At 46.8% G+C, this 26,884-nt stretch overlaps 5 protein-coding genes across 10 annotated transcripts; 2 read left to right on the top strand and 3 right to left on the bottom strand.

Annotated features, from left to right (window-relative positions):
* Positions 1–364: 364 nt before the first annotated feature.
* LOC133904868 (uncharacterized) lies at positions 365–3,543 on the bottom strand. Of its 6 annotated transcripts, XM_062346488.1 has the most exons (4): positions 3,420–3,543; positions 3,255–3,333; positions 2,028–2,087; positions 365–1,312 (listed from the first exon to the last, which is right to left on the bottom strand). In XM_062346488.1, exons 1-4 carry the CDS (start codon positions 3,540–3,542, stop codon positions 594–596), a joined length of 981 nt encoding a protein of 326 aa, XP_062202472.1. In that variant the 5' UTR covers position 3,543; the 3' UTR covers positions 365–593. The 6 variants fall into 6 exon arrangements, with proteins under 6 accessions (XP_062202472.1, XP_062202473.1, XP_062202474.1 ...); XM_062346489.1 differs by lacking the exon at positions 2,028–2,087; XM_062346490.1 differs by lacking the exon at positions 2,028–2,087 and having other exon boundaries at positions 3,415–3,533.
* Positions 3,544–8,503: 4,960 nt separating this feature from the next.
* On the top strand, positions 8,504–9,899 carry LOC133904432 (elongation of fatty acids protein 3-like). Its single transcript, XM_062345939.1, has one exon. It carries the CDS (start codon positions 8,590–8,592, stop codon positions 9,613–9,615), a length of 1,026 nt encoding a protein of 341 aa, XP_062201923.1. The 5' UTR covers positions 8,504–8,589; the 3' UTR covers positions 9,616–9,899.
* A 3,345-nt stretch (positions 9,900–13,244) lies between these two features.
* On the bottom strand, positions 13,245–15,737 carry LOC133904431 (glycosyltransferase BC10-like). Its single transcript, XM_062345938.1, has 3 exons — positions 15,508–15,737; positions 14,463–15,027; positions 13,245–14,134 (listed from the first exon to the last, which is right to left on the bottom strand). Exons 2-3 carry the CDS (start codon positions 15,024–15,026, stop codon positions 13,475–13,477), a joined length of 1,224 nt encoding a protein of 407 aa, XP_062201922.1. The 5' UTR covers position 15,027; positions 15,508–15,737; the 3' UTR covers positions 13,245–13,474.
* A 4,981-nt stretch (positions 15,738–20,718) lies between these two features.
* On the top strand, positions 20,719–21,374 carry LOC133904429 (uncharacterized). Its single transcript, XM_062345937.1, has one exon. It carries the CDS (start codon positions 20,857–20,859, stop codon positions 21,208–21,210), a length of 354 nt encoding a protein of 117 aa, XP_062201921.1. The 5' UTR covers positions 20,719–20,856; the 3' UTR covers positions 21,211–21,374.
* A 5,024-nt stretch (positions 21,375–26,398) lies between these two features.
* LOC133904644 (uncharacterized) lies at positions 26,399–26,884 on the bottom strand. Its single transcript, XM_062346109.1, has one exon. It carries the CDS (start codon positions 26,852–26,854, stop codon positions 26,399–26,401), a length of 456 nt encoding a protein of 151 aa, XP_062202093.1. The 5' UTR covers positions 26,855–26,884.

Here is a 26,884-nt window from a genome sequence, read left to right as displayed (position 1 = left end):
TATTAAAATATCTTATTCTTATATTAAACTAAAAATAGATATTTAAATTATTTTATTTTATCTTTTAAATTTTAAATCTTATATGTATCTCGGAGCTTTGACCCGACTACGGGAGTCCTCTTTGAGTCTACCTGCTATTGGGGAAGAAGCAAAAGAATGAATCTGCGCCTAGACAGGGCACTTGCTGATGATAAATTCCTTGAACAATTTGGAGGCACGGGCGGGGTGCCACACATGTTCAGATGACGGAGGTCGTTTCTGTGGTGCTTTGTCACGCTGCTACTCCTCTCTCTCTCGAGCCCGTTATAATCTGAGGCGATGGTGTGTCGTGATGGTCTCAAATTTTAATGCTTGCTGCAGTGAATTCATTCAAACAGAGCTTTCAAATTATTCATGTATCATCAAACTTCAGTATGTAGATGCTCCAATGACCACACCCAAAAAGTATATACAGGAATCTTCATGCATATGCACCACTCAATTCAGATTTGGTCGTCTATGGAGGCAAGGTAAGGTACACAACATCATAAAGTATTACCACGGCAACTGTCGTTCTTATTACGTGCAACCAAGGCAATATCACACCAGCAAACCTAGAAACTGATGAGGCTTGCAATCACAAGAAAACCAACCAGGATGAGCAGCGCCTTCAGGTAGACATCTGCTTGCTGTTGTTGCCCAGGAGGCCCGTGCCGGGGAGCAGCATGAGCATGCCCAGCGTGGCCGCCATGAAATGCATGCCCGTGGCCATGCCCGTGCCCATATCCGTAAGGAAACCCAGCTGGCTGCCCATAGGCTGTTGCATCTGGGAACCCATGCACCTGGAAGCTAAGCAGCGGGAAAAGACCTCCAAACGCAGCTGAGAACGTGTAATTCCCCCACCGTGCATTGGCCAGCGGGATGCCTCCTCCACCCATGAACCATGGGTTTGGATTGGCATTGGGGAAGTGGTTGTTAGGATCGGCCTGTGGAGCTGTGGCAGGCCTCTGTCCAGCTGGCCGGTTGGGAATTTCAGCCCCAGGGACATTCTTTGACCTTGGATCGACACGGTCCTTGCCACGGCCATAGAGGGGTACAAGTTTATCCTCCTCGACAACAGCCTTGCACACTGGGCACTCAGGCGAGTGCGAGTGGATGTGCAGCCACTTGTAAAGGCATGGCCAGCAGAAGAGGTGCCCACAGAGCGTTACAATCGGCTCCTGTGGCAGCTCAAAGCATATGTTGCACTCAAAGCTACCCCCAGCATCACTGCCACTGCCACTGCCGCTTGTTGATTCCCCAACGTTTGCCGCCATATTGGGTGTTCCTGGAACTGAGATGGGTTGCAATGGATGAATGTGCCAGAATTGTCAGCAACATACAGTAGGATGCCAAAAGAAGAATTCAGATGTAAATTTTAACAGATATTATCAGGTAGATGTATGCAAACTAATATAGATAATAAGTATTTAGATTTGTCACATGGAAATGGTGTTGCTAGATTCATTTGAAAAGTATTTTCATATCATTACATTGCAATTGCATTCTTTTTCCGCTAACGTATCTATATCACTCTATAATGCGTTTGTTATGAATTGGATTTACCATCTACTCTGTATTTTTCTCGCCAAAGCATGTTACAAGCAATTTCAACCGTTGATTACCACTTTAAAGATATATCTACCCTTGATCAGTCCCCGCAGAAGAGAATCGGACAAATGGAAGTGATTGGATTCGCCTCATGTCTTCCCGCTTCCCAAGGTAACACCAGACTGGACAAATGGCGGAGCTAACCACTCCAAAATAGACCATCAACCTATATATATTTTGAGAAATCAGCAGCTCCACCAACGCATCCAACTGCATATCGCCAAAAAAATAAAGAAAAAAACTGCCCCATGGCCGACGCTCTTACTCTACTCCAATCGATTATTTACACTCAGCAGAGTGCATGCATGTCATACATACAATGTTTCGATGCATCAGCAGTGGAAAAGCCAAGCTATGTTTGGTTGAAGTATATGAATGCCAGACTGAGCATGAACAACCTGGTTGTAGATTGTGTTTCCGGTTGGAATTAGCTTTTGTCGGGTCTCCTCCTCGGTTGCCTGAAATGTTGCATTTGTCTCGGTCAATTTTTAGGACTCTTGCATCTAGATCCATCCATCTGGATCAACCTATCCTTTTATAACCTAATCCCCATCCAATCTCTCTCTCACCCGAACCCGACGGCACCGCCACCCGCACCCCCAACGTGCGCCGCCTCACCGGCGCTCTTCCTCCCTCCCCCGATGCGGCTCCTCCCTCCTCTCTCTCCCGGTCCTAGCACAATCCATCCTTCTTTGACTTCGGCCGTTCGCCCTCGCCTCCACCATCACCCTAACCAGCTCCGACGGCGCCATTGCCGCCATCGCTAACCACTGCAAGCATGATTCCCCCGCCCACTAGCGGTCCTCCACCACTGCGGTGGCCGCCTCACCGTCCCACCCGCCGCCCCCCACCTCCGCTGGCCGGCAAACCTCCCCGGCGATCCCTCTAAGCCCGCTGGCACAGGTAATCCCCACACCCAAACCCCAAATCCCCAAATCCTAACCCCTAATTCCTGTGAAATCTAGTTCAAATCTTGGTGACGGAGATGTTTGCAAGATCTTAGTCGATTAAGATGTACCAAAACCGTTCCTTTCCTACTTGCAACACAGCTAGTAATTACAGAGTGTCCATGTCCACAACGAGGAGTAAAAACAAATAACAGGGGTAGTAATCCACTATTCATGGAAGGGCACTAATTTTCTGTGCTGAGACAGGAACTGAGCCCTAAATCTACAGCAGAGAGATCAGTCGGAGCCTGCAATTAGTTATGGTTAGAAAAGTCCAGGAACGAAGTTGTGCATTCCAGGAGCAACCAAGCAACTAGTCACTACATTGGAAAACGAAAATCCCCAGTGATTTGCTTCACCCAGAAGCATGGCTTTGAGATCTGAAGCTCAAGCGGGTCTAAAAGGTGAAATCGCCACACTAATTGAACAGATGCAGAGTAAAACAAGTAAACTAAATCCGTCAGGCAAGCCTAAATCACCGACGCAAAGCGCGATCTGACGAGGGCAAACAAAACAAAATCCCACCTCGTATAAACAAGCGAAAACCATCGGTCAGATACCACGAAGCTGAAGGGGGCAAATCAACCGTCGAACAGCCCCGATCCGGCAACCCGGACGCAGCAAGCAAACCATCGGATACATCACCGGAGGAGGAGGTGGAGGGGGGAAAAGAGATACCTCCTACTGGGTCGAGTCGGCAGGAGAAGAAGGAAGCCCGCTGAGCGGGCGATCTGACTCCAAATCCCAACCCGACGACCTAAGCAAGCGGGCAAGCTGCGAATCAGGGGCGGCCCAAGGGGAGGGCGGGGGCGCGAGGAGGAGATGCGGTGGAAGGTACCTTACCGGCGGTGGAGTGGAAGACGAGACGAGAAGATTCCGTTCCGTTCCGTTCCAGTCCAGGCAGGCGACGACGGGAGGGGAAGGAAGAAGAGTGGAATATTTACTTTTCCGTCTTTTACAAAACATTTTTTATAAATAGACCTTTAAGAAAAAATTATCCAGAAATAGAGCACGTCGAAGTCGCACGGCTAGCAGGCAGCGGATCAACGGCGTCAAATATTATGGTACCATAAAAAAATTATTTTTGAACAATTTTTCTGAAGGATAGATTTTTAAAAAAAATTATTTTCTAAAATGGCTGAAAAGTAAACATTCCGAACAAACCGATTAATCGGTGTACGTAATTAACTACGTACTCATATACGTACACGTATGATTACGTTCGCCTGGAGTCGGGCTCGTTGCTCATTGGGCCTTGAGCTGATTTTGGCCCAGCTCTAAAGGAAGGAAGGAAGGAAGGCTTCTTCTCTCTCCTTCCATCAGCAGAATGCACCATTTCTGCATATAGTTTCAGACATCAAATAAAAAAAAAATTCTTTCTATCGCCACCTTATTCCTGACACCAAACCGCGCAGCTAGTTACTGGCAAACAAAATAACCCCAAATCCTATCTTTTTCAATGTAACAGAAAGTCATTCATTGGAATTGGAGTGCTATCCCATCCCAGAGCCGATTTCGATGAGCTCCACAAAAATTCTGAAACAATTTAGTGGTTGTACCATGCCTTCCAGAGGTACGTCGCGTCAGCTGAACAGAGCTCGTTGTCGAGTTGAAGGATCACTGCACCCATCGACCGCCTTGTCCATCTCACGCGCGTGCTTAATTTCATCGACCACAATTTCAGTCAACACCTTCTTAAAAATGCATGCCATATATTTCCTCCGATCTTTTATTTCCTTTCGGTCACAAGATCATTTGATTCAATTCATCCTGTAGCTAGACGTCGAGCTGCTTGATCGACTACCAGCACTCAAGTAACTACTCCTTGAAAAGTCACTTCATATTTGGTTGGTTAGAGCATATCTCTTATTCTTTTTTTTTAAAAAAAAACAGGGTTGGAATTATATTAAACATGGAAAAATATATCCCCATATTACATAAAGATCCTAAAGAAATAAAATAATTACAAAGATAATATAATCAGATCCTATATAAGATATACGAAAAAGATATGATCCTACTCTTACTTATTTTTGATGAGGTTCTCCGAGAAAGAGGAGGAGAGAGACCAAGAGCAACGGCGGCGAGAAAACCCTATCCCAAGCCGCGAACGCAACCGACCCTAGTTTCCTTGTGCGTTTATGAAACATCACTCGATTTCATCACCATCCCCTCCTTTAAGACCAGCGATTAGTCACTTGATTTCATCACCAATTTTTGGAACTGTGTATCTTGTACTATATAGCCAGCATCAGCGTCTCATCTGTCTTTATTTTTGGAGGCTTCGTTGTTGCGGTGACGCGGACGATGGAGCTTAAAACGGGTGGTGTACGTTTGGCTCACGTCCCATCGATCTAAGCTACTACGTACGCACTAGCTAGGTCTGAAAATTCTTCAGTCGCCTGTCCTGTTCATTGTCGTCGTCGACCTCTCGATCTTCTTTTTCTCTACTGTTATTTCCTTGTCTTCTTGAAAGGAACTCGATCTTCTTTCTTCTGCCCCGTCTTGGACGTCGCGTGCATGATTTCCACCCTTTCTTCTTTCTTCTGCCCCGTCTTGGACGGCGTCCCAACCTGACCGATCGCCGGCCAGCACTACCTGCCTCGAATCCAGTGTCCAACTGTCAATCATGGACTCGTTTATATTGTCATTGGGGATGATATTTCTTCTCTTCTGGAAAAAAAAGACTGGCATGTTATACTGATCTCTACTGTTGCAAGATATCTGATCTAAGGCCTTCTCCGAGAGCATCGTCATCTCCATCTACATTATTGTTGCCGGCTACTATGCCGAGGATTTGCCGATCGCCTGGGTATACCGGCCCTACGGTTTTGCAGGCATCGGCATTTTTGGGGCTGACGGTCGGTAAATTTGCTGAAGGTTTTGAGGATTCGCATCACTATTCTCTAAGTATGTCTGTGAGTTCTAAGGTAGAAAGAGAGTAATATAAGGTAAAAAATAGAGTAGTTATTGGAGATAAAAAATAGGAGATATTATAATAGTGTTAGAGGATACTGTAATAGTATTATACGAGATAAATTTTTAGAGTATATGTTGGAGATAGCCTAGCGTGGTCAAATGTTATGGACATAGAGCTTTAAGTTTTCTTTTTTTTCTTTTACCTGAAACATCGTGAGATTTTTATCTATACCTTTATAAAAAGCACGAGGTACATGGATTTATGGTGTTATTTTGTTTATGCTTTACCAATAAACTATTTTGTGTTGTGAAAATTCTCTACTCATGTTGTAACATATTTATCGGTGTATCAGGAACCGGGGGTCCCTGAGTCCCGAGGCCAGGCCAGCTGTCCGCCACGTGGCACCACCCCGCGAGGTTCCCCCCGCGGGGTGAGAAAAGTCTAAGTCCCGGGAAGAAAGTGCTCGGGGAGGCGCCCGGTCGCCCCCGAGCACCCTAGTCCCCCGACGATCAGAAGAGCTAAGCCTCGGGAGAGAGTGCTTGGGGGCTGCGCACAACAGCCCCCGGGCGCACGGTTCCCCGAAGGTCAGTATAAACGTGCTCGGGAGAGGGTGCTCGGGGTTGCGTGTGGCAGTCCCCGGGCTCTCGGTTCCCCGAAGGTTCGTACAAGAGTGCTCGGGGAGGTCAACGGTACCTCCGAGTACCCGGTGCCCCGAGGACGTGGATAAGCATTCTCGGGAGAGAGTGCTCGGGGAGGTCAACGGTACCCCCGAGCACTCGGTTCCCCGACGACCCAGGGAGGCCCCCAAGGGGCCCACCGATGAAGTGTCTGCCCGTCAGAGGTCCAAGGCCGCATTGAATGGGCACGCGTGGCCTGACATATCCAACTGCTCCCGCCGCAGCGTCAGCTCCTGCCATGCTTTGGCAGAGGGGCGTGGGGGTATTAATTGCACGAGCCCCGTCCCGTATCACCCGGTGTGTTTCGAGATAGCATTGCCAGGATCAAGGCGTTCCGCCTACCGCCCTGTCGCAGCAGAGGAACAAGATAGGACGGGCACGCCGGGTGCCCCTGTGGCTGCCCGGTGGGCCCTCTCAACGGCGTCCGTTGACAGGGCGTCCACAGTGACGAGTGACCAGACGCGCGTCGCGCTTTTTTCCACCGCCCCAGTCATTTCGCCCAGAGAAAATGATGACGCCTTTTTCAGTCATGGCGTCTTGGAACTTGTACCCCTTCCTTCCCGTTCGGGGTATGTCGTAGCCGGCGAGTGTATAAAAGAGTGGACACACCGGAGGGACAAAGAAGACGAAGGAGAGACACAGAAGACGAACCCCATAACGAATCAAGCCAACAGACGAATACATTGTGAGCTAGCCTGAGCAAAGCTTCTGCCAAGAAACAAGGAGCCTCAAGCTCTTAGTTAGACACAATATTCTTGTAACCAGATACATCCTCGGGGGACCTCCCTCAGGACAGTTAATTCATCTATACAGGAGTAGGATATTACGCCCCCGTGCGGCCCGAACCTGTCTAAACTCCGGTGCATTTATTCCTCTTTACACTAGGTCGATCATCCCCCACCACCGGCCGTTGCATTTACATCCACTTCCATTTATTTCTCCGACGAACTTATTCAGGATCATCCCCCGGCCGAATCTCTAAAAAGAGGTCTCTCGGGATCCCTGCGATAGGAGTTAATCCTCCGACAATATTGATTCCACGTGTATTACACGTGCACGTTTACTAGTTTCTGAAGATGCTTCACCACTGTAACATGAGTAAAGATGAATTCCATTCCACGCTTGCTTTGTTATAATAATCTAACACTTTCCCTCGTTTCATTCAGCAACCTAATGTTTCAATGAGCTTCTCCTGCTCCAGGGTCTTTTCCGGTGCCATTCCTTTCTCATCAAAAGCAAGCGGTTTGTAGGGCAGCGCAATCGTCTTCATTTACTCTCATGAAACGCTAGCTGCAGCCGGGGCATCAGAATCCCTTTTCAGGTATTAAGTTGCAGGCAAACCAAAACTGAGAGCAACTCTTTGCTGTCAATTTAGTCATGATCACCTGCTGCAAGCTAGTAGTATTAAGAGTTACGGAGAATGAAGCAACCCAACCCAGATTCTAGAAAGGGAAAGCCCCAGCAAACTTGTGATGGAGAAAAGAAACGGGGCCGGGGATTCCTTTGGTTTCAGACTTTCAGTGAAGTTGCAGCAAGCAACCTTTATCCAAACTCTAGAAAGATGCTTTGACAAATTCCAAGATTCATATTCCAAGGGCATTGCATGCATGTTTTGACAAATTCTATTGCTTTTGTCCAGTGTCGCGTCTAGAACAGCGGAATTGTTTTTGTTTTTGTAGGCAGCCACAACTCACAAAAGCTGATTCAGGAAGGACAGAGCAACTGATGCAGTGGAGGAGATAAGCCGGATTAATTAGAGGAGCTCGTGAAACCGACGGCAGAAGATTAAACTAATCAGCATTGGCAGTTTGCTAAATTAAACTGAGGGCAGGAGGAGATTATCAAATGCAACTAACGGTGCCGACCGCCGACCTGCTATGTATTCGTTAAACAATACTAGTAGGAGCAGCCTTGGGGCTTGTAAATTTTTGCCTTTGAAGATTCAGCGCTGGTCACCTGATTTTTCTTGCCTTGCTTTGTTTGGTTAAAAATATGGGTTTGCTTCATTTCTTTTTCTGATTAAGTTGCCAGTGAATGGATCCTGTAGAGTGTTTCATTTGGAGAGACAACATTGGATCGCGAGACACGAATTTCTCATGACTCACGAACCTCAACCGAGCATACGCATCTGATTAAGGAAGTGTATGCAAGCTGCTCGAGGTGCGCCGGCATAGCATGAAAACCGTGCTTGGTGACCCCAAAACGATGAGCAACCCCGGGCTAATAATAGTAGATGAGAAGCACATTTCTTAGACGAATTTCATGGCCTCATCTAGAAAAAAGTTCATCCATTGGTCTCAAAAAGAGTTCTGGAAACTCATAAAACAGAAATGAAAGTCAGAATTTGAACATAGAAAGAAACCTCTGAATAAAAAGGAAGAAACAGAATAGGCGATGAGGCTTGACCGACAGACAGATGGAGGGGCTGAAGCTCAAGAAAGAAGGCAACCAACCTCCTGTAATGGCGTTGGGCCTCTATATATATCCATCGCCCTCTCCCCCAAATCCCTTTCCATCCTCCACACCGTACAACGGCAACAAACCACCTCCTCAGCTCCTTTTCCTCATGGGCGCCACCGCCTATTGGCTCGCCGAGCATCCGGCCATCGTCGGCTTCCGCTGGAGCCCCACCCACCTCTGGTTCTCGACCTGGGCCTTCCTCCTCGGCTTCCTCGCCTCCTACGTCGCGCTCTGCCTAGCCTTCGACGCCTTTCTTGGCGCCGCGCTGCGCCGACGGAAGGCGCTCCCGCTGGGCCCCGTGCCGGCCGCGCACGCGCTGCTCATGGCGGCCGTGTCGGCGGCCATCTTCGCGGGGACGCTGCTCTCGGCGGTGGCCGAGATACGGGACACGCGGTGGTCGTGGCTCGGGCGCAGCCGCACCACGCCGTTCCGGTGGCTGCTCTGCTTCCCGCCCGGGACGCGCTCCTCGGGTCGCGTCTTCTTCTGGTCCTACGCCTACTACCTCTCCCGGTACCTCCACGCGGCGCGGGGCGTCTTCGCGGTGCTGCGGCGCCGGCGCGGCGCCGCGGCGAGGGTGTTCGCACACGCGGCCTCCATCGCCATGGCGTTCCTCTGGCTCGAGTTCTCGCAGTCGTTCCAGGTGCTCGCCATCCTCGCCTCCACGCTGGCGCACGCCGTCGCCTTCGGCTTCCGGTTCTGGGTCGGCGCGGGTCTCCCCGCCGCGCGCGCAGCCCGTGCCGCTCCCGTCGCGCTGGCCTGCCACCTCGCGCTGCTCGGGTGCAACCTGGCCTGCCACGTTGGCGTCGTGTGGATGCACTTCAGCGTCGTCGGCGGCGGGTGCAGCGGCATCGGCGCGTGGGTGTTCAACACGCTGCTCAACGGCGCCCTGCTCTGGGTGTTCCTGCATTGCTACGGCAAGCGCGGCGTCTGCGACGACGGCGGCTCCGCGCGCGCCGACAGCACCGACAAGAAGGAGCTATGATGACGAGCGAGCGCCCTTTTTCGAGGTGATGACTGATGATCCCCGAAAAAACAAAATCCTGTAATATTTTTGTACATAGGCCTGGCGATGGAATCGAATGGGGAGGGGATAAACAAGAAACAAAGGGATCGATCCTCTTTGCTTGCAAGAGAGAGAGAGAGAGAGATCAAATCCCTGCTTAGATTATTTACTAGTGATCTGTTCTTGTTTTCATGGGATTACTCAGTGGGAAAAAACCATTTTTTTTGCAAACCAAACTGCTCTTGCGCCATGATCTGAGTTGACATTTCGTCTTACTGCCGCTGTCTGGTTGATAAAAATGTTAACTTATGGGTACCTTGCGTTACATAGCATTATCATCTGAGATTATGAGTTGAAGCTGAAAAAAAAAAGATCTGAAACGCCAAAAAGGTACTAATAATACAGAAAGCTGTTTCAACCAATTCAATGCGATCGGTTGCAAAATGATTATCAGTATACTAGTTGCACCATCTTGACATGAACTGGTGAGCCTGCAAAATCCGTTGTGTCTGATGACAAAGATAGGATTTCAGGATCACACATGCATCTAGTTAAATTAGCAATTTTGACGCCACTACTCTTGGTGGTGACATTTCTGTACCACTATACTCATAGTAGTAGTATCTTTCTGAATGTCATCGCATACCATACATACCCTTTCTTCTTCCTTCTTAAGCAAAGGTGCACATAGGGTAGAAGAAACAAATTAAAGAAACGAAGTGGCCCTGTTCTCAAGCATGAAAGAAACAAAAATCCAGGACGGAGGCACGGTGAACTGAACCGAGGAATCTGTGCCTGGCTTGGTTTCTGGTTAAGCCAAGCTCCGGTGACCAAGCAACCAGCTGGGTACCTTTTGACAGAGGAGACACGAACCACTTCGTCGGGCTTTTTATTTTTCCAAGAAAACCCCAGAAGCTGCCTACTCATCAGCCATTATATGCACGGGACATTACTCCAAGTTACAGAAGAGCAGTACATATGATTGTGCGGTTTACTGCTCCCTTGTCCTGCAACTCACTGTTTTTTAGGGTATAAACGGGACGTACACACCTAGAGGTACTCTACATGCGTGCACGTCCTAAGAAGAGATTAGGAGCAAAAAGGCCTCTAGGAATGTCTTAAGAAATTGTAAAAGGAAATAACCGTCTTCTGATTACTGTTCACTGTGGCTAGTGCTTGGAGACCACTTTTGTTAATCAACAAGTGTTGTGTGATGGTGGGTGCTGCTGTTCATTGACTCGCTGTGTCCACGTCCGTGTCGGCCAGCATGCAGGGGTCCTACTCCTACCCCTCCCGGTCAAGGCTGGGGGCTCCTCCTCCGGTGACCGTGTCACGTCGGTTCCCACCGGCGATATGGACCCCATGCGGCCCTGAGGCCAGACGTAGCTTAGCCCAACCCAGCGATGCCCTTCTTCCGGCCCAGCCTGTCTGATGCTCTGCTCTCCTGCTTCATTGCTAATTCTAATAAGTTTATGCGGTTACAGAGCACAAAATGCTTTCAGCCCAATGCCATATCGACAAGAAAAAACTATTTGCTTTTTTTTTTCATTACAAGGTGACACATAAATACCACTATACATGCGTACCATACTCATACACTCATGAGTGCACCCTTATCGCACGCCTAGACACGGCGGCGACACAGCGATAGGGTGAGGTGACGATGGGACGAGATGGCGTGGGGCAGGACGGTGGTGTGGCGAGGCGACTGGGTGGCGCGACCAATGACGGCAGGGCGGTGCAGCCGAGCAGGGCAGCTTAGTCAGGCTGACCTAGGCACGACTGGACGGATCATGCTAGCCCGATTAAGATTGTGTTGTGCCATGTTCGGACAGTACCTATAGTGTCGAATCACGTACCGGTCTATTAAGCACGGTCTATTTGACCAGCACTAGGTGAGACGCATGCACACCACACTTATACACCCGTGCGTATACTCATATCGCATGCCCACAGATAATACGTTAAAAGCACTCGCGTGCGTGTAAATAACAAGCACTAGGCTTTAAAACCTGATGGGTGAAGTCGTATATATCAAAGTCGGTATGTATAAAAAATTGCTTTTTAGAAAGCCAACCAGATGGGACCAGGCTCACAAACCCATGTCTCTATTTGCACACGGCCACAGTTTCAACTAGCAACTCATATATCCTCTTTTTTTTGCGATTAACATATCCTTAACATGATCAATAAAGTTTTCTTTTAACCATTATGGTGAGAACGTTAAGTGCTATTCCTTTGACGGAGAGCGTTGGACTCCTTACCTTGCACATGATGAAGCGGGCGCGTTCGCTCACCGCCGGCACCGGCTAACGCTTGGAGCCGTCGTCCTATCTGACGTTCGCGCACCGCCGGCACCGGCCACCACAAGGGAGTGTTATGTGTTACGTGAGACATACATGTATGGGATCTCCATGAATATGCAGCACATAAATGGTAGAATTTCGTGTGTGCCATTGGATATTATTGAAAATTTCAATTTACCCACGAAAAAATCATCTTTCCTTTCACGCAACCAATTTAGTTTTTTCATCACTTAAGTGATGTTGTCGTTATAATGGAGGTAACGACACCTTATGTGCCAATACCATCAACTCGGTTATGACAGTGATGGCACACAAGGAAGAAAAAAAAATTATAAGTGACGTTATACAGGAGCATGGTTATTTCAACGACAAATCAATAACTTTGTTAACATCCAGTGACACATAGAGAACTATCTCTACATATATAGGGGAGTGTATAGAAGAGTTGTGAGGCCACACACAAGGTTGTCAGGATCCTAACAAGTATATTATAATCGTATGGAGGTGGCATCATATGTATCCCTTAATTTTATAGAATTGTGATCCTATGTACAGGATATATATCATCCCATAGGATCTGTAGAATCCTGACAACAAACTTTGTCAACATATAAAATTGGATAATATATATGAGTAATTAAGTTTTATCAGCTTAATTTAACATCTTTTTACTCTTTAAATTTGTGATATGTTAAGTAATGCAATAATTAATGTATGTGACCTTTTAAATGACTGAGTTATGATTAAATGATATTTAAAGTTAGAAAATATTACAAAAACCTACATGCAACTTTGGGGTTTGCCAAAAACCACCCTATAACTTGTTTTTTGTTAGTCAACGCCTAGAACTCTTATTTAAATACCCTCTAACATTGTTTGACTGCGTGACATCATGCTTGTGTGACTTTCAAAATGACATGATAGCTTCTAAACGATTTTTAGTAGTATCTTGAACCATTAATTTGGATCTGTCACTCTGGTTTTGCACACTTAAATATGATGGATATTCAAAAGTATGTGAATCGAGAGTCCAAATAATTAAATTCTAGTCCTATTTAAATAGTCTCGAGATGTCAAAAGTGAAACTAGATATCGGCTGCAGCATGAGGAATATCAATATGTCGTCAAAAGGATATGCCAAGCTAGGAAGTCTTGGACACCATATCATACAATCAATGGTCATAGAGGGGTTTTTGACAAAACTACAAAGTTGCAGGTGAGGACTAAAGAAAAAGAAGTTATATGTGATTTTTTTTTGGACAAACTTCCAAAGTTTCAAGCTTGTAACCATAACTTTAATCATGAAAAGAATGTTAGATGCCCTTTCTTTATTTCATTGCACCAAAAAATGTTGTTCGTGTGGGCGTATATCTGTAAGTATATATTGTCTTGTCGAGCTATACTATACATCGAATCGAACGAGCAGTGTATGCTGTATACCGACCGTAACATCGTGTAAGTCATACTGTACTAACAGGCAAGAAAAGGACGCCATCACCGGAGGAGCAGTGGTCACCGGAGGAGGTGATCGATCAGCCGTAGCCGAGCATCTTGGGCGCCAGGCTGAGCAGCGGCTGCAGCGCGCTGGGCGCGAACTTCCTGGCGAAGAGGAAGCACACCTCCGCCGGCTGCCCGTTGTACAGGCACGGCCGCTGCCCCAGCCGCTGCTCCGTCGTCGTCAGCCTCCTCAGAAACGCCTCGCCCACGTCCGTGCCGCCGAACGTGGCCGGGTGCGCGCCGCCGCGGGACCAGTCCACCCAAGTCACGCTGTGGTTCGCGATCCGCCCCGGCGCCTCCACGGAGAGCACCGTCGGCAGGTAGTGCTCGTCCGGGTAGCACGGCGGCCGGCAGTGCTCCCGGAACTTGGGGTAGTACCGGCCGTCGGCGACCACGTCCACGGCGAGGGCGCGGTCCAGCTCGAACCACTGCGCGCCCTTGCGCCACTGGTCGGGCCGCACCTCGGGGGCCAGGCCGGCGCGGTACCGGCCGCGGCCATGCGGGCCAGGGTCGTCGAAGGCGCCGACGAAGCTGTGGTGGGAGCGGGTCAGGTAGTGGTACACCACGGGGAAGCCGTAGAGCGGCACGCACGACTCGGAGACAAGCACGAAGCGCTCGTTGCCGGCGTCCAGCAGCGCGTTCGCCAGAAGACGCCGCTCCGCGTCGCACATGGTCGTGTCACCCCAACGAGCCTCCTACATGTCAACATGGATCATGGATGTGCAGTGATCAGTCAGCATGGAGCAGATGGTGAGATTGGTTTCTTTGCATTTCACTTCGCGTTTCGAATCCAGAACTATTTTCACCACAGCTAGCTAGCACTAGCAAGTGAAAGTGAAAGTGAAATGAACTTTGTAATTTCTATATAGCAAGTGAAGATTTATTTTCCTTGCTGACCGGCATCGTGGTCATCGTTTTCAACCATTTTTTTCTCTGCCACGTCGTGGACAGGGAATTCGCAGATCGGACGGACGCGCTTGGTTGAAATGGCAAAGCAAAACTGAAACTTGTGGCGTGGCGTACCTGGCTGGGCACCTGCCGGCGGTAGAAGACGGACGTCGCCGGGAAGTCCGGGCGGTACCCCGGCGTCGCGTGCACGTAGACGGAGTAGAGCTCCCTGTCGGCGCCGGCGAAGAACCTCTCCCAGAGCGGCGCCAGCGGCAGCGGCCCCCGCGTCAGGAACATGAACGCCACCTTGGGCACCCGCCGGTACGGGTACCGCCGGACCCTCGGCTGCCACGACGCCGCCCACAGCAGCTCCTCGTCGCTCATGTTGTGCCACGCGCTGGCCGGGGCCCGCGTCCACCGCTCCAGCACCACCTCCTCGTCGCGCGCGCACGCCGGCGACCGCTGCCGCGACGGCGCCGCGGACAGGGCGTCAGGGACGGAGAGCCTTGGGACCACGGAGTAGGTGGAGCTGCCGAGGAGGAGGAGGACGGCGGCGAAGAAGCCGGTGGCGAGCACCGCGAAGAGGAGGAGCGGCCGGAGGAGCTTGAGGGGCAGCGTCGTTCTGCTCGACTGCGGCATCCGAGTGGGGTTGGGTGCGCCGTCCTTGCCATCGCCATCCACGACTGCTGTCCCGTGCATGCTGATCAGCTCATCAAGAGCAGAAAAACAAAGGAGAGATTTTCAGCCAGAGGTTTAGCATGAATTTCGTATCGGCGGGTGCAGGAATTTGGAGCTTGCTGAGCTTGTGGAATCAAAAGATCAAACTTTTGATCGATCGGTGCATGCGGCATGAGAGCAGCGGTTACTGAACCCAATCCCAATCAATGGAACAGCGGTTTCTGTTGAAATTAATAATATCTGGGGAGAATTCGGAGGAGCAGTAAGCAGTAGGAGCTACTCCGTAATTAAACAATAAACCGATAACAGCTTAGGCGTGCAGGAAGGAACAGCAGGATTCCTCTTCTTCACGGGGAGGCAAGAAACGCATAAAGATGACGCACGCACGCTTTACCCGGTCAGAGAAGATGAAAGAAATCATCAGAAAAGGGAGAGAAAAAAAAGGAGAGATCGAATAAGATACTGCTACGTAATAAGTAAAACAGAGTCGGATTGGATGGACCTTTGAGTTCTGGATTCGCTTCGAGGAGGAGGAGGAGGAGGAGGAGGAGGAATCCTGTTCCCTTCCCGTGCGGCCGCTGGATGAATCGAGCGGCGGCAACAAACGGACACGGAAGCACACGAGGCGCCCGCTGGAAAAGGCCGGCTCTCTCGCGGCGCAGCGCAGCTGTGCCCTTCTCCTGTCTTCCTACGGGTAGTAGAAAATTCAACGCGAGAATTATAGAGCAGAGCAGGACATGGATTGGATCATCCGTGTATTCCTTCCCTTTCGGGGAGTTTCTTTTCAACGATTTTTCTCAAATACACCCTCAGCTATTTCGGTCAATCCCCAACTTTTAGGTAATCATGTTTCATTCTCAGCTGCTGTTACCAAATTAAGTGCAAGAGATACAAGGTACTGTACGATATTATCATTTTCTCTCTGTGATTAAGGGAATCGGAAGAGAACATGCTGCACGGCAGCCTTCATTCGTTTTCCTGGGGATTTCTGGAGATATATATATATATATATATACATCGTGAATACTGAAGAGCATAATGTAGCACCTCTAAAATTGGAAGGAAAAAAAAACTGATTACATAGGCTTGCAGCAGCAGCTTCAGCTTCAGGTAGCCCATCCGATGGTACTAATGTTTTAAGCACCACGCTTCCTTATCTTGAAGCATATGAAATCGCACGTTCGATTTCAAGTGATATGTGTGAACGTTGATAAGTTTAAGAGAGGGGTTAGGGTTTGAGCCTCACCGATGACTCTGGGGTTAGAGGGAAACTTAGAGTGATGGTCGGACTGGTGGTGAGTTATGGCGGTGGCACGTTGGAGCCATGGGCGGTGGGCGGCGGGAAGTTTGAAAATGGATTAGTTAGCGTAGCGACAGATGGTGGTGGCGGAGACACCGTCGAAGACGGGAGAAGGTGGGCAGCATGGGTGCAGAGCGACTTAGGCAAAGTAAGAAGAAGAAGAAGAGTGTATTTGAGATGAGAGTAGAAGAAAGTACGTGAATCGTCGGATTAAGATCAAATGGCTCTGATTTGTCGATGGAACAAAATAAAAAAAAAGTAGGTGCGTTTTCACGGACGTGGCGAGAATTTCACAGATACAGAACTCATCCTTGCAACCACGGACATGGACCAAGAACACAGATACACAACTCATCCTTGCAAGTTGTAACGGGCGGAGCTTTCTAATTGCATGCCAGTCTCCTCTCGATTGGAATGAAACTTGCTTGAAATTATATATGCACGGAACAGCGAGGAAGCAAGGAACATCAGCAGCATCGAAAGCTCCGCTTTGATATCTAAATCAAGAGCAGTAAACTCGAACGTGCTGCATCTAGGCACTAGCCTAGCTGGTAAGGACGGCTTTCGTAGTGCGAGCGCTCGAGTCGCTCCGCGTTCGAGTCCTAATACTTGTACAGGTATACACAAAACAGATATGTATGGAACGAGAGCCCTAATACTTGTACAGGTATACACAAAACAGATATGTATGGAACGAGAGCCCTAATACTTGTACAGGTATACACAAAACAGATATGTATGGAACGGTCTCGCTCGATCCTATCTTAAAAAAACGTGAAAATGAGTTCCACTGTAAAAAAAAGGCACGAACGCCGGGCTAGGTCGTTTTCACGAGTCATCACGAATGAAGAAGAAGAGTTGAAGACAATGAATCGATGAATGTTGCCTGCCGTGCGGCGCGGGACAGAGAAGAAAGCCGTGGGATTCTTGTATTGGTGGCTAGTCAAGCCAAGGACTGGGCCGTGTGCGTGCGTCTTGGGCAACCCGTGCTCAGCACGACGCTGCCTGACGTCACCTTCGTCATCGTCTTTCTATATATATATTTTACTAGACTTCATTTCTCTCCTTAAAAAATAAGAGAAAAACAAGAGAGAGAAAATGGCGCTCCTACTACTACTAGTGGAGTTAGGCGTCTGTTGGGGAATGTAGACACCTTCGATCTGTGGAATGAATTAATCCACATCTTCTCGATCCTCATTATTCCATTCCAAGTGCGCTAGCTAGTACTACTATAAAATTCCTTGACTTGGACTGAATCAATCGTCTTAATTTCTTCATCTTCCCGACTATAAAATTGCTTGACTTGGACGGAAATGATATATCGTTTCTTGACTATTGTGGTAAGGAGCTGATCGCACTGCATCTATATCTATAACTCTATAAAAAACATGAGTTACTATATATTCAAATAATTTTTATCATATATTTTATGCGATTTAACGATTTATAATTAAAGTTAGTCATCGGTCTCCTCTCTCTCTTATTATATGAAAAGTAAATCAATTAACGGATTAATCATCAACATACTCCACATGCGTTGTCCTTGATCGCCTTACTTGATTACAATGTGCTCTTTTTTCTTTTATCACTCTATTTCTAAAACTTAAATTAAGATAAATAATTATCGCATAATAAAAGACCAAGACCAATTAACAATGTGCCCTTTTCTTCCCCTCTTTCAAAACTATAACAAGATCTCTAATGATTATACTCTCTTTATTTCTCTTAATTTATTTTCTAAATCCAGCTTTAGTCTCTAAGATCCCTACTACCGTCTACATGAATCGACACGTAACAACTTCAACTCTAGTCACACATCGATTACCTCCATGGATGGACATCGACTACCTCCGTTCATCGGCTCGCATCCATCTCATCAACACCGGCCACCTCCATTGATCGATGACTACTATCTCCTTAACACTATCCATCTCCACATTGCACGACTATTTAGATTCAACTATCGTGTATGCAAATCCTTTTTTATACTATATTCTTTTATTTATTTAGATGTTATATCTGAATTGATTTTATATATGTAAAATAGATATACACCATTTTTAATATCATTCGAATTGAACATGCATTCATTCCATGTACCGGTAGTACCGGTATGGTAGGCAGATCGGAGTACGAGCACCTACCATTACCACAGTGCAAGGAAAGATATGACTGGTGCATTGCAAAAATGTACGTGCAATGCATTTGTAACATGTGGGAAATTAACAAACGCTGTAAGACACTCTAACCTAGTTTGTGAAGCGCCCACAAGTATTGGCTTATGACGGAGCGATAAAACATTACCATAATGAAAATGATAACGAGCATCTAAGTGCGTCCAGTGGAAGACCCACCAATCTATGGGAAGGTCTAACGGTAAGAAGCGTTAAGTTATCTGGCAGGGAGCTTGGCTCTTGCAAGAGACTCAAATATAAACTAGCAGTAAGAGGCAACTATCAATGCCACCGTGTCAATGATTGATAAGTCAATATATAAGTACTTATTTAAAGTAAAAATACATGGTAATCAACTATGCATATTGAAAATGAGGACACAAGATATTATACATGCTCATGCATCACTTAAGATAATAGTCAAACATCGTATTTCACCTTGGTTAATATTAGGAAATGACAATTATAATGGGGCATGTCTATATCTATTTTTAAGGATCTTAAGCGAGTTCTCTCATATTCTAAATCCTAAAACTCTTATCGGATGAATCTAATCATGATACGATTCTGTTATAGATCATAATACATTGTTTCTGCTCCTATCTAATGAGATTTGATCTGTATTACTTGTCTAGTTTCTCATTTCTATTGGTTCGATGGCTCTCTCTCTCTACCTTGGGATCCGATTGTCTGGCTTGGACTACCCCTCCTCTGTACGTATCTCTCTAACTAAATACAAAATTAACTTATTCTATCTAACTAACCAAACAGACAACTTGGATGATCTTATTCCTGAAAACATGAAATGTCATAAGCTAGCCAATATTTTTCTCCTACCAAACATACCCTTAATGCCATTCTAATTGAACTTGCATGCATGCATTTCATGCACAGGTAGTATGAACGTGATAGTTCGATCGGAGCACCTAGGAGCGTAAATTGGTGAACTAAAGATACCTGTGAACTCTTTTTAGTTCAACTAATAACATTATTTTTTTAAAGTGAGTAAATTTTTAGAAGACTGGTACAATTAATTAAACTAAAAAGGATCGATGAGTACTCTTAGATTTATCAATTTATACCCCTACGAGCACTTACCACTACCACAATGCAAGGAAAGATATGACTGGTGCAATGAAAAAATATACATACAATGCATGTGTAACATATGAGGAACACATCTTGCAAAATATTATAGCTTAGTTTGTGTAGTGACCACAAGTGTTATAAGCGGGATAAGTAGCATGTGCCAGAGCGATGAAATATTACCATAGTGAAAATGATGGTAATCAACTATTCGTATCGAAGATGAGGACACGAGATTTTATACATGTTCATGTCTTATTTAAGATAATACTCCTATGTCATATTTCATCTTTATTAATCTTATAAAAAACAATTACGATATAGTGTATCTAAATCTAATCCTAAGACTTTTGACGAATCTCTCATATTATAAATCTTAAAGCCGATAAATCTAATCGTGATACGACTCTTTTATGGATCTCAATAAATTATTTCTATTTTTATCTGACTAGACTTGCTCTGTATTTAGTTGTTCAGCATCTCGCTTCTATTAGTTCAATGGCGCCCTCTCTTGGGATCCGATGCCCGGCTTGAACTTCCCCTCCTCTCGACGTATCCCTCCCCTTCCATAGAGTTGAGCTAAGAGATGTACCGTATTTGCAGAGGTTCTAAGTGTAACCTTTGAATTTTATTACTTTAACCTTCACGCAGGCTCAAATTCTCATCAATCTTGCGTGCATATTCAGTACGGATAGAAATGACCTCTGTATAAATGCTTGTCAAGTATGCGGAATCACCACCACAACTTTTATGGTTCTTTTCAGCTTTTTTGGGAGTTTCATAGTGTTGAGATGTATTTAAAACATTCACAACGAACAACGACGCTAGGAATATCAGTATCACCGGCGGCGGGGGGAGGCGGGCCGCGCCGGCGCCGCCGGAAAAGAAAAGAAAAGAAAAGCAGAGTACATAGATGGCAGGCCGCAGGCCCCGTAAAGACGGGATGATCACAAGGCAGGCAAGCAAGCATGGCCATGGACACATCACATCACATCACATGGGATGAAATCAGAATGAAGGCCTAGGTGGTGGTCGGTAACACCTAGGTGCAGCTCCAGGTGGTGACGGATCCAAGGTTAGGCAGAGCCTGTTCCAACCACGTGTTGCGCCGCCACCGCCTCCGCCTTCTCTCTCTCTCTCTTTTCTACGATCCACGCGCGGGCACCGGCGCACGTATATATCTCCTCTCCGGGCTCATCCTCAACTCTGCCAGAGCCAGATCTTCATCTCCTGCTCTTCCTCGCTTCCCTCTGCTCTTTGCTCGGATCGAGTTGTCGGACCAATACAATTCATGGACGTGCAGCACGGGCACGCGGACCAGAGGCGTCCGGGGCGCGAGGCGGCGCTCAGGGCCGTGCAGAAGCCGCCCACCAAGCCCTGGCGCGGCACGGGCGCGTCGGCCTCGCCCCCGCCGCCGCCCAAGGTGTACCGCGTGGAGCCGAGGGAGTTCCGGGACCTCGTGCAGAGGCTCACCGGCGCGCCTCCCACGGCCACGGCCACGGCCACGGCCAGGGGCGTCAGGCAGCAGCAGCAGCAGCAGCAGATGGCTCCCGTGCGCGCCGAGGAGCAGCAGCTGTACGCGCCGTGGTTCTCGTTCCCTCTGGCGGGGCTCGACGTCCATCGCGGCAACGGCGCCCTCATGTAATCATCATAAAATAGATCAAGGGAAGCAGCAGCAAAAGCTTAGCTTTTTTTGTTTCTCTCTCTCACACACAAATCATACAAGTAATAACAAGTGTAATAATATGTTGGATCACTGGTAGCAGTCGTTGTATATCTTCTCAATAATAATGTCATACTCGTTTACTACTTTGTTAGTGTCCGTGGATTGTGATTACTAACAAGGAGTCCGTGGATCGAAGATCCAGTTGGTAAAAGTTACTAATCACAAGGAGTCCGTGGATTGCGATGAAAACACACGCTCCTAGTATCTATCAACTGAATGGGTTAATAAAGCTGTCCTGTCATACCTCAAAAAAAAAGAAGCTGTCCTGTCATGATTTACTCTCATATAGAGTACGTATATACGCATCGATGTTCAGGGGGGAGGATAAACTGAATGTTTATCTATTAGTTTGATTATTCGGCGTGTGATGGACGCTCTTACGTCAGCTCAGATGAATGCAACTTTTGTTAGAAGTTGCACGCTCGCTCTAGATCAATCGGTTGTCTCCTGCTCTGCCTGTTGCATTTGGCCTTCTCCCTTGCATTGTCGACCGGATGTTGAGAGCGGCAGGCACCGTATGACGGAATGGTTGGTCTTGGTCAAACAAGTTGTACGAGGCCGCGTTGAACACCTTCACCCGCACCGCACGTACGCACGCACACGCATCAAGGGGATTCATTCAGCCCTGTTCACCCACCAGCTGCTGACCGCTGTGTTGCCTTCTTCCTTCCCCTCTTCATTAATTTCTATGTTGGGAGAGTTTAGAAACTGAGTCTAGCTCAATCGATTGAGAATATAAATATACGCATAGATCACTTAAAGTTTGAGTTCTTTTGGACTCAAGTTTGTGTTTTTTAACACGAATTTAAATGAGATGTTGAGTTCAGTTCAGTTTTTTTCTCTCGAAAGAATGGTAGGAGATCTACATATTTTATTAGACTAGGAAAAAAGAGGTTTAAAAAAACAGCAAAGACAGCAAGGTGCTAAGGACTGGTTAGGACCAGCATTGGCGAGAGAAAAATACAAAAGCTACGATCGACTAAGAGAAACCACAAGAGGTGGGGGCAAACACAACTAATACCTACTCAGAAAGAACTCATCCAAATCATCCTTAATCTTATGTGTCACCTCGAGCGTCGTTAGGCTCGTGTCTCGGAAGACTCTTGCGTTTCTCTCTTTCCATATGTTCCACCAAAAGACGAGCACAAGACCTTTGAATTGACATCTCAACTGCTTATCAATCTTCTTCATTGCCGCGCCACCATGCATATGAAGTACAAAAAAGCTCAAAGGGTGGCAGGTTAGAAAGGTGTAGCTATGGGGTCAAATTGTACCAAACCTCTCATGTGAAGGCGCAATCCTTACAAAGATGTGTTGAAATTTCTTGTTCTTGATCACATATGTGACATGATCGGTCATGGGACCACCCTCGCTCTGCTAAATTGTCCGGTGTTAATATCTTTTGTTGCAATAAGAGCGGTGCAAACGTTTTGCATTTAAGTTGTGCTTTCGCTTTCCATACTACAGCCATATCACGCTTCAGTAAAGTCCCCTAGAACTAAATCTTATAAGCGCTATTAGCCGTGTACTGACCGTTTGCAGTCCATCGCCAATAAATTGAATCCGATTGTTCCTCCACGAGTTGTATATGTCTGGCCTTTCCCCACAGTGATGCATTATGTGATAGCTCCTCCTCCGATGAGATTTCCCTGATGTATGATAGCCAATGATGGTCTCGTAGCCCTTGCTTAACCTTAAAGTTTTTTCTCTTTGATTTTTCGAAGATCAGTGGCGCAATGCTTCTTGGAGCTTGCCCATGTACCCAAATTGAGTTCCAGAAGTCTACCTTTTCTCCATTTCCCACTGTAACAATTGTGGATACATTGAAAAGCGCATGGTCTGCCTGATCACACAGTAAAAGGAGGCCCTTTCAAGGGTGATTATCATCCTGCCATTCGAACCATAGCCAACGAACCCTCAAAGCGCGAGCAAATCTCTTAAGGTATGAGATACCTAACCCTCCCCGTTCTTTCAGTTTTGTAACTGTTGGCCAATTCACTAGGCAATGACCCCTACATACCTTGTCTAGTTCTTCCCCTCTCCAAAGGAAGCTTCGTCGTATGCGATCAATTTTCTTTTGCAACCATTTCTGCAGTGGCAAAACGGCCAGGTGATATGTTGATTGCGACGATAGAACAGTCCTGACCAAAGTCTCATAGCCCGCCAGTGTGAAATGTCTAACTTGCCATTCTGACAATTTGTTGTCTATAAAGGGTTATACTTCTACCCTTCTTAGCCGTCTTGTGTGGAGAGGCAAGCCGAGATATTTGCAAGGGAAGTTGCTCATCTTTCCTTGGAAATCAGCTAGAAGTTCATCAAGATCCGGTTTACTGCAACATATTGGGTAGATTTCTGTTTTTTGCAAGTTTGTAACTAGTCCCGAACATTTGCCAAAAGTTTCTAAGATCTGTCGTAGAGCGTTTAGTTCATTTATATCCGGGACAGATGGCCGCATCGTCCATATAAAGGGAGCAACAGAGGTTTGAGTTCAGTTCAACTATACATTCGTTACTGTAGGACCGAGAACGACGACTAGAAGAGGATGAATAAGTGTCTCACCAAATTCTTGGATGGTATTTTCCTATTTTTTTACCCAACGCACCTCAAAACAAAGAACAGAAGTAAGAAACCTAGAGAAATAAGAGAAAATTACAATGATCATGAAAAGACCATGGCTTCATTGGATGATTCTAAACACTAGGTTCCATGAGAAACCAATCTAAGTATCATCACTCACAAACTCTTGCAACTTGAATGAAAAACACTTAGATCCAAAGAAATAAGAACCAGATGAAGAAATTCTTCAAGTTGATGGATCTAGAGGATATAGATGGTTAAAGACCAACTCATATGTGATTTTTATTCCTCCAGCAACAAGAAGAACAACTTCAATAAGGTGAAAATTTTTAGCTTTCAAACAAAAACTAAAATTGTAACGAAAACCGAGAAACTTCCAACCAAGTAAGTGAGCCAATAGAGAGAAACTAGAAGGAGATGAACACAAGCACGAGAGGAAACTTAAAGTTCATTTCTTACAGAGGAATGCCCTATTTTTGTCGGATTACAAAGTGTTTTTCATACAAAAGCTCTCATGTAATACATAGGCTAAGTACTTCTCTCTCCCTCTCCTAAAACCCTAGCACACAACTCTTAAATAGATGGCTCACACAACTCCCCTCTATTTATAGACATAGGGAGGTTCCTTGGTCCTTAAGTTTTCTTATTCTCAAAATACCCCTCACTTCTAGTGCACTCTTAACTACCATAGGGGTATTTTGGTCTAATATTTTCTCCATCCATCAAATGACTGTGATGACTTCATGACTTAGCTTCGTCTCGAGCAAGCTTCGCGATGATATCACGTACACTTCATCTTTCCACGGTTTTAAGACCAAACCGCAAAACTGTCTTGCACACTTCTCAAAACGTGACTCACCGTCACTTGCTTACACCTTAAGCAAGCGATCTGATATTGACGCGTGTACTCTATCTTACGGTCCTAAAAACCGATAAGTCCCTCTCGCTCCTGATCCTTCGGGCCACCTTGTTACTTGCACACATATCCCTTTTACTTGACTTTATGAACACGTCATCTTCATCCTATTTTATGCTTTGCTTGATCTCCATGTGTACAACTAGGATCACCTTTGATTCTGCCCGACCTCCTTGATTGTTTGGCACCAAGCACCTCGCTTGACCCCGATCATCACATCATCGGCTGTCAAGTTGTATCCATCACCTACACATGACAAGATAAGCAAAAACATGTCTCCAACTTCATCTCAAGTTAGTTAAAAATCAAAATTATCAGTTTAAAGCACATCAAAAAAATCGTGAACACTGGATGATCCAGTGTACACTCCTTCTGAGCACTAAATCATCCGGCGCTTGTAATTATGACTCCATTGAAAACTTCCTAGAAAATCCTCCGGCGAAGCATCTGGTGTACACTTCTTCATCGCCGAACTATCTAGTGAGTACAACTACACCAGTCACCCCATTTTTCAACCTCTCTGGAACAATTGCTTCGATGAACACTCTGGCGAGCACATCTTCAATCGCCAAACCATCTTGTGTGTACATCTTCACCAGACAAGCTTTGCAACCTCTCTGAAATAATTGCTCTGGTGAACACTCCGGTAAGAACATCTTCAATCGTCAGAACATCCGGCGTGTACATCTTCACAGGACAAGCTTTGCAACCTCTCTGAAAAAATTAGTCCGACGTGCACTGCTGACCATCGCCGGTCCATACGGTGTTGCAATAGATTTTCTCTTCTAAGTCAAAACCGTCCAACGTGAAATCTTCTTGAGCGTCGGATCATCCAACGTGTACAAAATTTCCAACGTTGGATTATCTGGCGAGTGAAATTTTCGTAGCTCAGAGATAAAAAACACCAATTTTATTTTTCTCTACAACTTTAATTAATCATTATCGTAATTACAATATATATACATGCTCGTACAACCTTAAAATTATCAAACTACATTAACAACTTTATTAATCACTCATCATATATAAATCAAAATAATTTTAACTTGGTTTCACAGTTACCTACTTTGTCAGAGCAAGGTAGCTGAAGAAAGCTTTAGATAGCAGCCGGCCGTTGAGATGGGCCGGAGTGGAGGGATGAGGACTGCTTCGGTAACTTTGCAAGGCCCGGCCCACCCATGCCACTCGTCTCCCTTGCACTACGGCCTTACTCCAGCGGCACGGCGAGCTCAAGAGCTCTCCCTGAACCATTGCCTGCCTCGCCGGAGCTCTCCCTGATCGATCGATCTCTAGCTGCAAGCTAGCTGTGTACGTGTTGATGCCGCCGCTGAGTGCACTGCAGATTCAGTTCCATGCATACCTCCTTCAAGTTTTTAGTACGACCGGATTTCTTCTCCGGAGTGTCAAGAGGATATATAATATACACGGTAGAAGGCACATGCACATATACTGTACATACACCGGAAGGACAACATAAGGCGATCGACCTAGCTCATTATACTACTAATTGGGATCGATATGATGTCTGCAGGGTTATACCGTATTAAGCAAAATCACACACACCATGCACACTTATTTGATATATATATCACTAGTAGTGCATATATATAGTTACTATGTCTCATGACATACATGCATGCATGCCACAAATGTATAGTATACATAGAGCTCATCGAATGGAAAATAAGTCACTAGCAGCGGATCAGCAGTAGGCGGTGCACTTGGCCTTGCAGTCGATGGGCCTCCGGCGCCGTAGCCGTTGCCGGAGCGGCTGTAGGACCAGAAGCACTTCTTGGGGCATGCCACCCTCTTGCCGTAGCGCGGGCCTTTCTCCTGGCACACCACCGTCGGCACCTCCACGCTGCTGTGCGCGTAACCTCCTCCCGGGACGCCGAAGCCGCCGTAGAAGCCACCGGGCGGGATGCCCGGAATGGCGCCGTAACCGTAGTAAGGCGCTAGCCTTGCGGGCGACGGGAGGGGGTTGGCGCCGTCGAGGTCGCGCGCGGCGAAGGTGGTGGCGGCGAAGACGAGGAGGAGGAACATGGGGCGGGTGCAGTGGTGCGCGGCCATGGCTCCGGGCAGCTCTGGACTGGAGTATGC

Source organism: Phragmites australis, chromosome 22 (assembly GCF_958298935.1).
Source record: "Phragmites australis chromosome 22, lpPhrAust1.1, whole genome shotgun sequence".
NCBI lineage: Eukaryota > Viridiplantae > Streptophyta > Magnoliopsida > Poales > Poaceae > Phragmites > Phragmites australis.
Note: the sequence above shows the minus strand (reverse complement) of the source record. Positions and strands in the feature narration are given on the sequence as shown.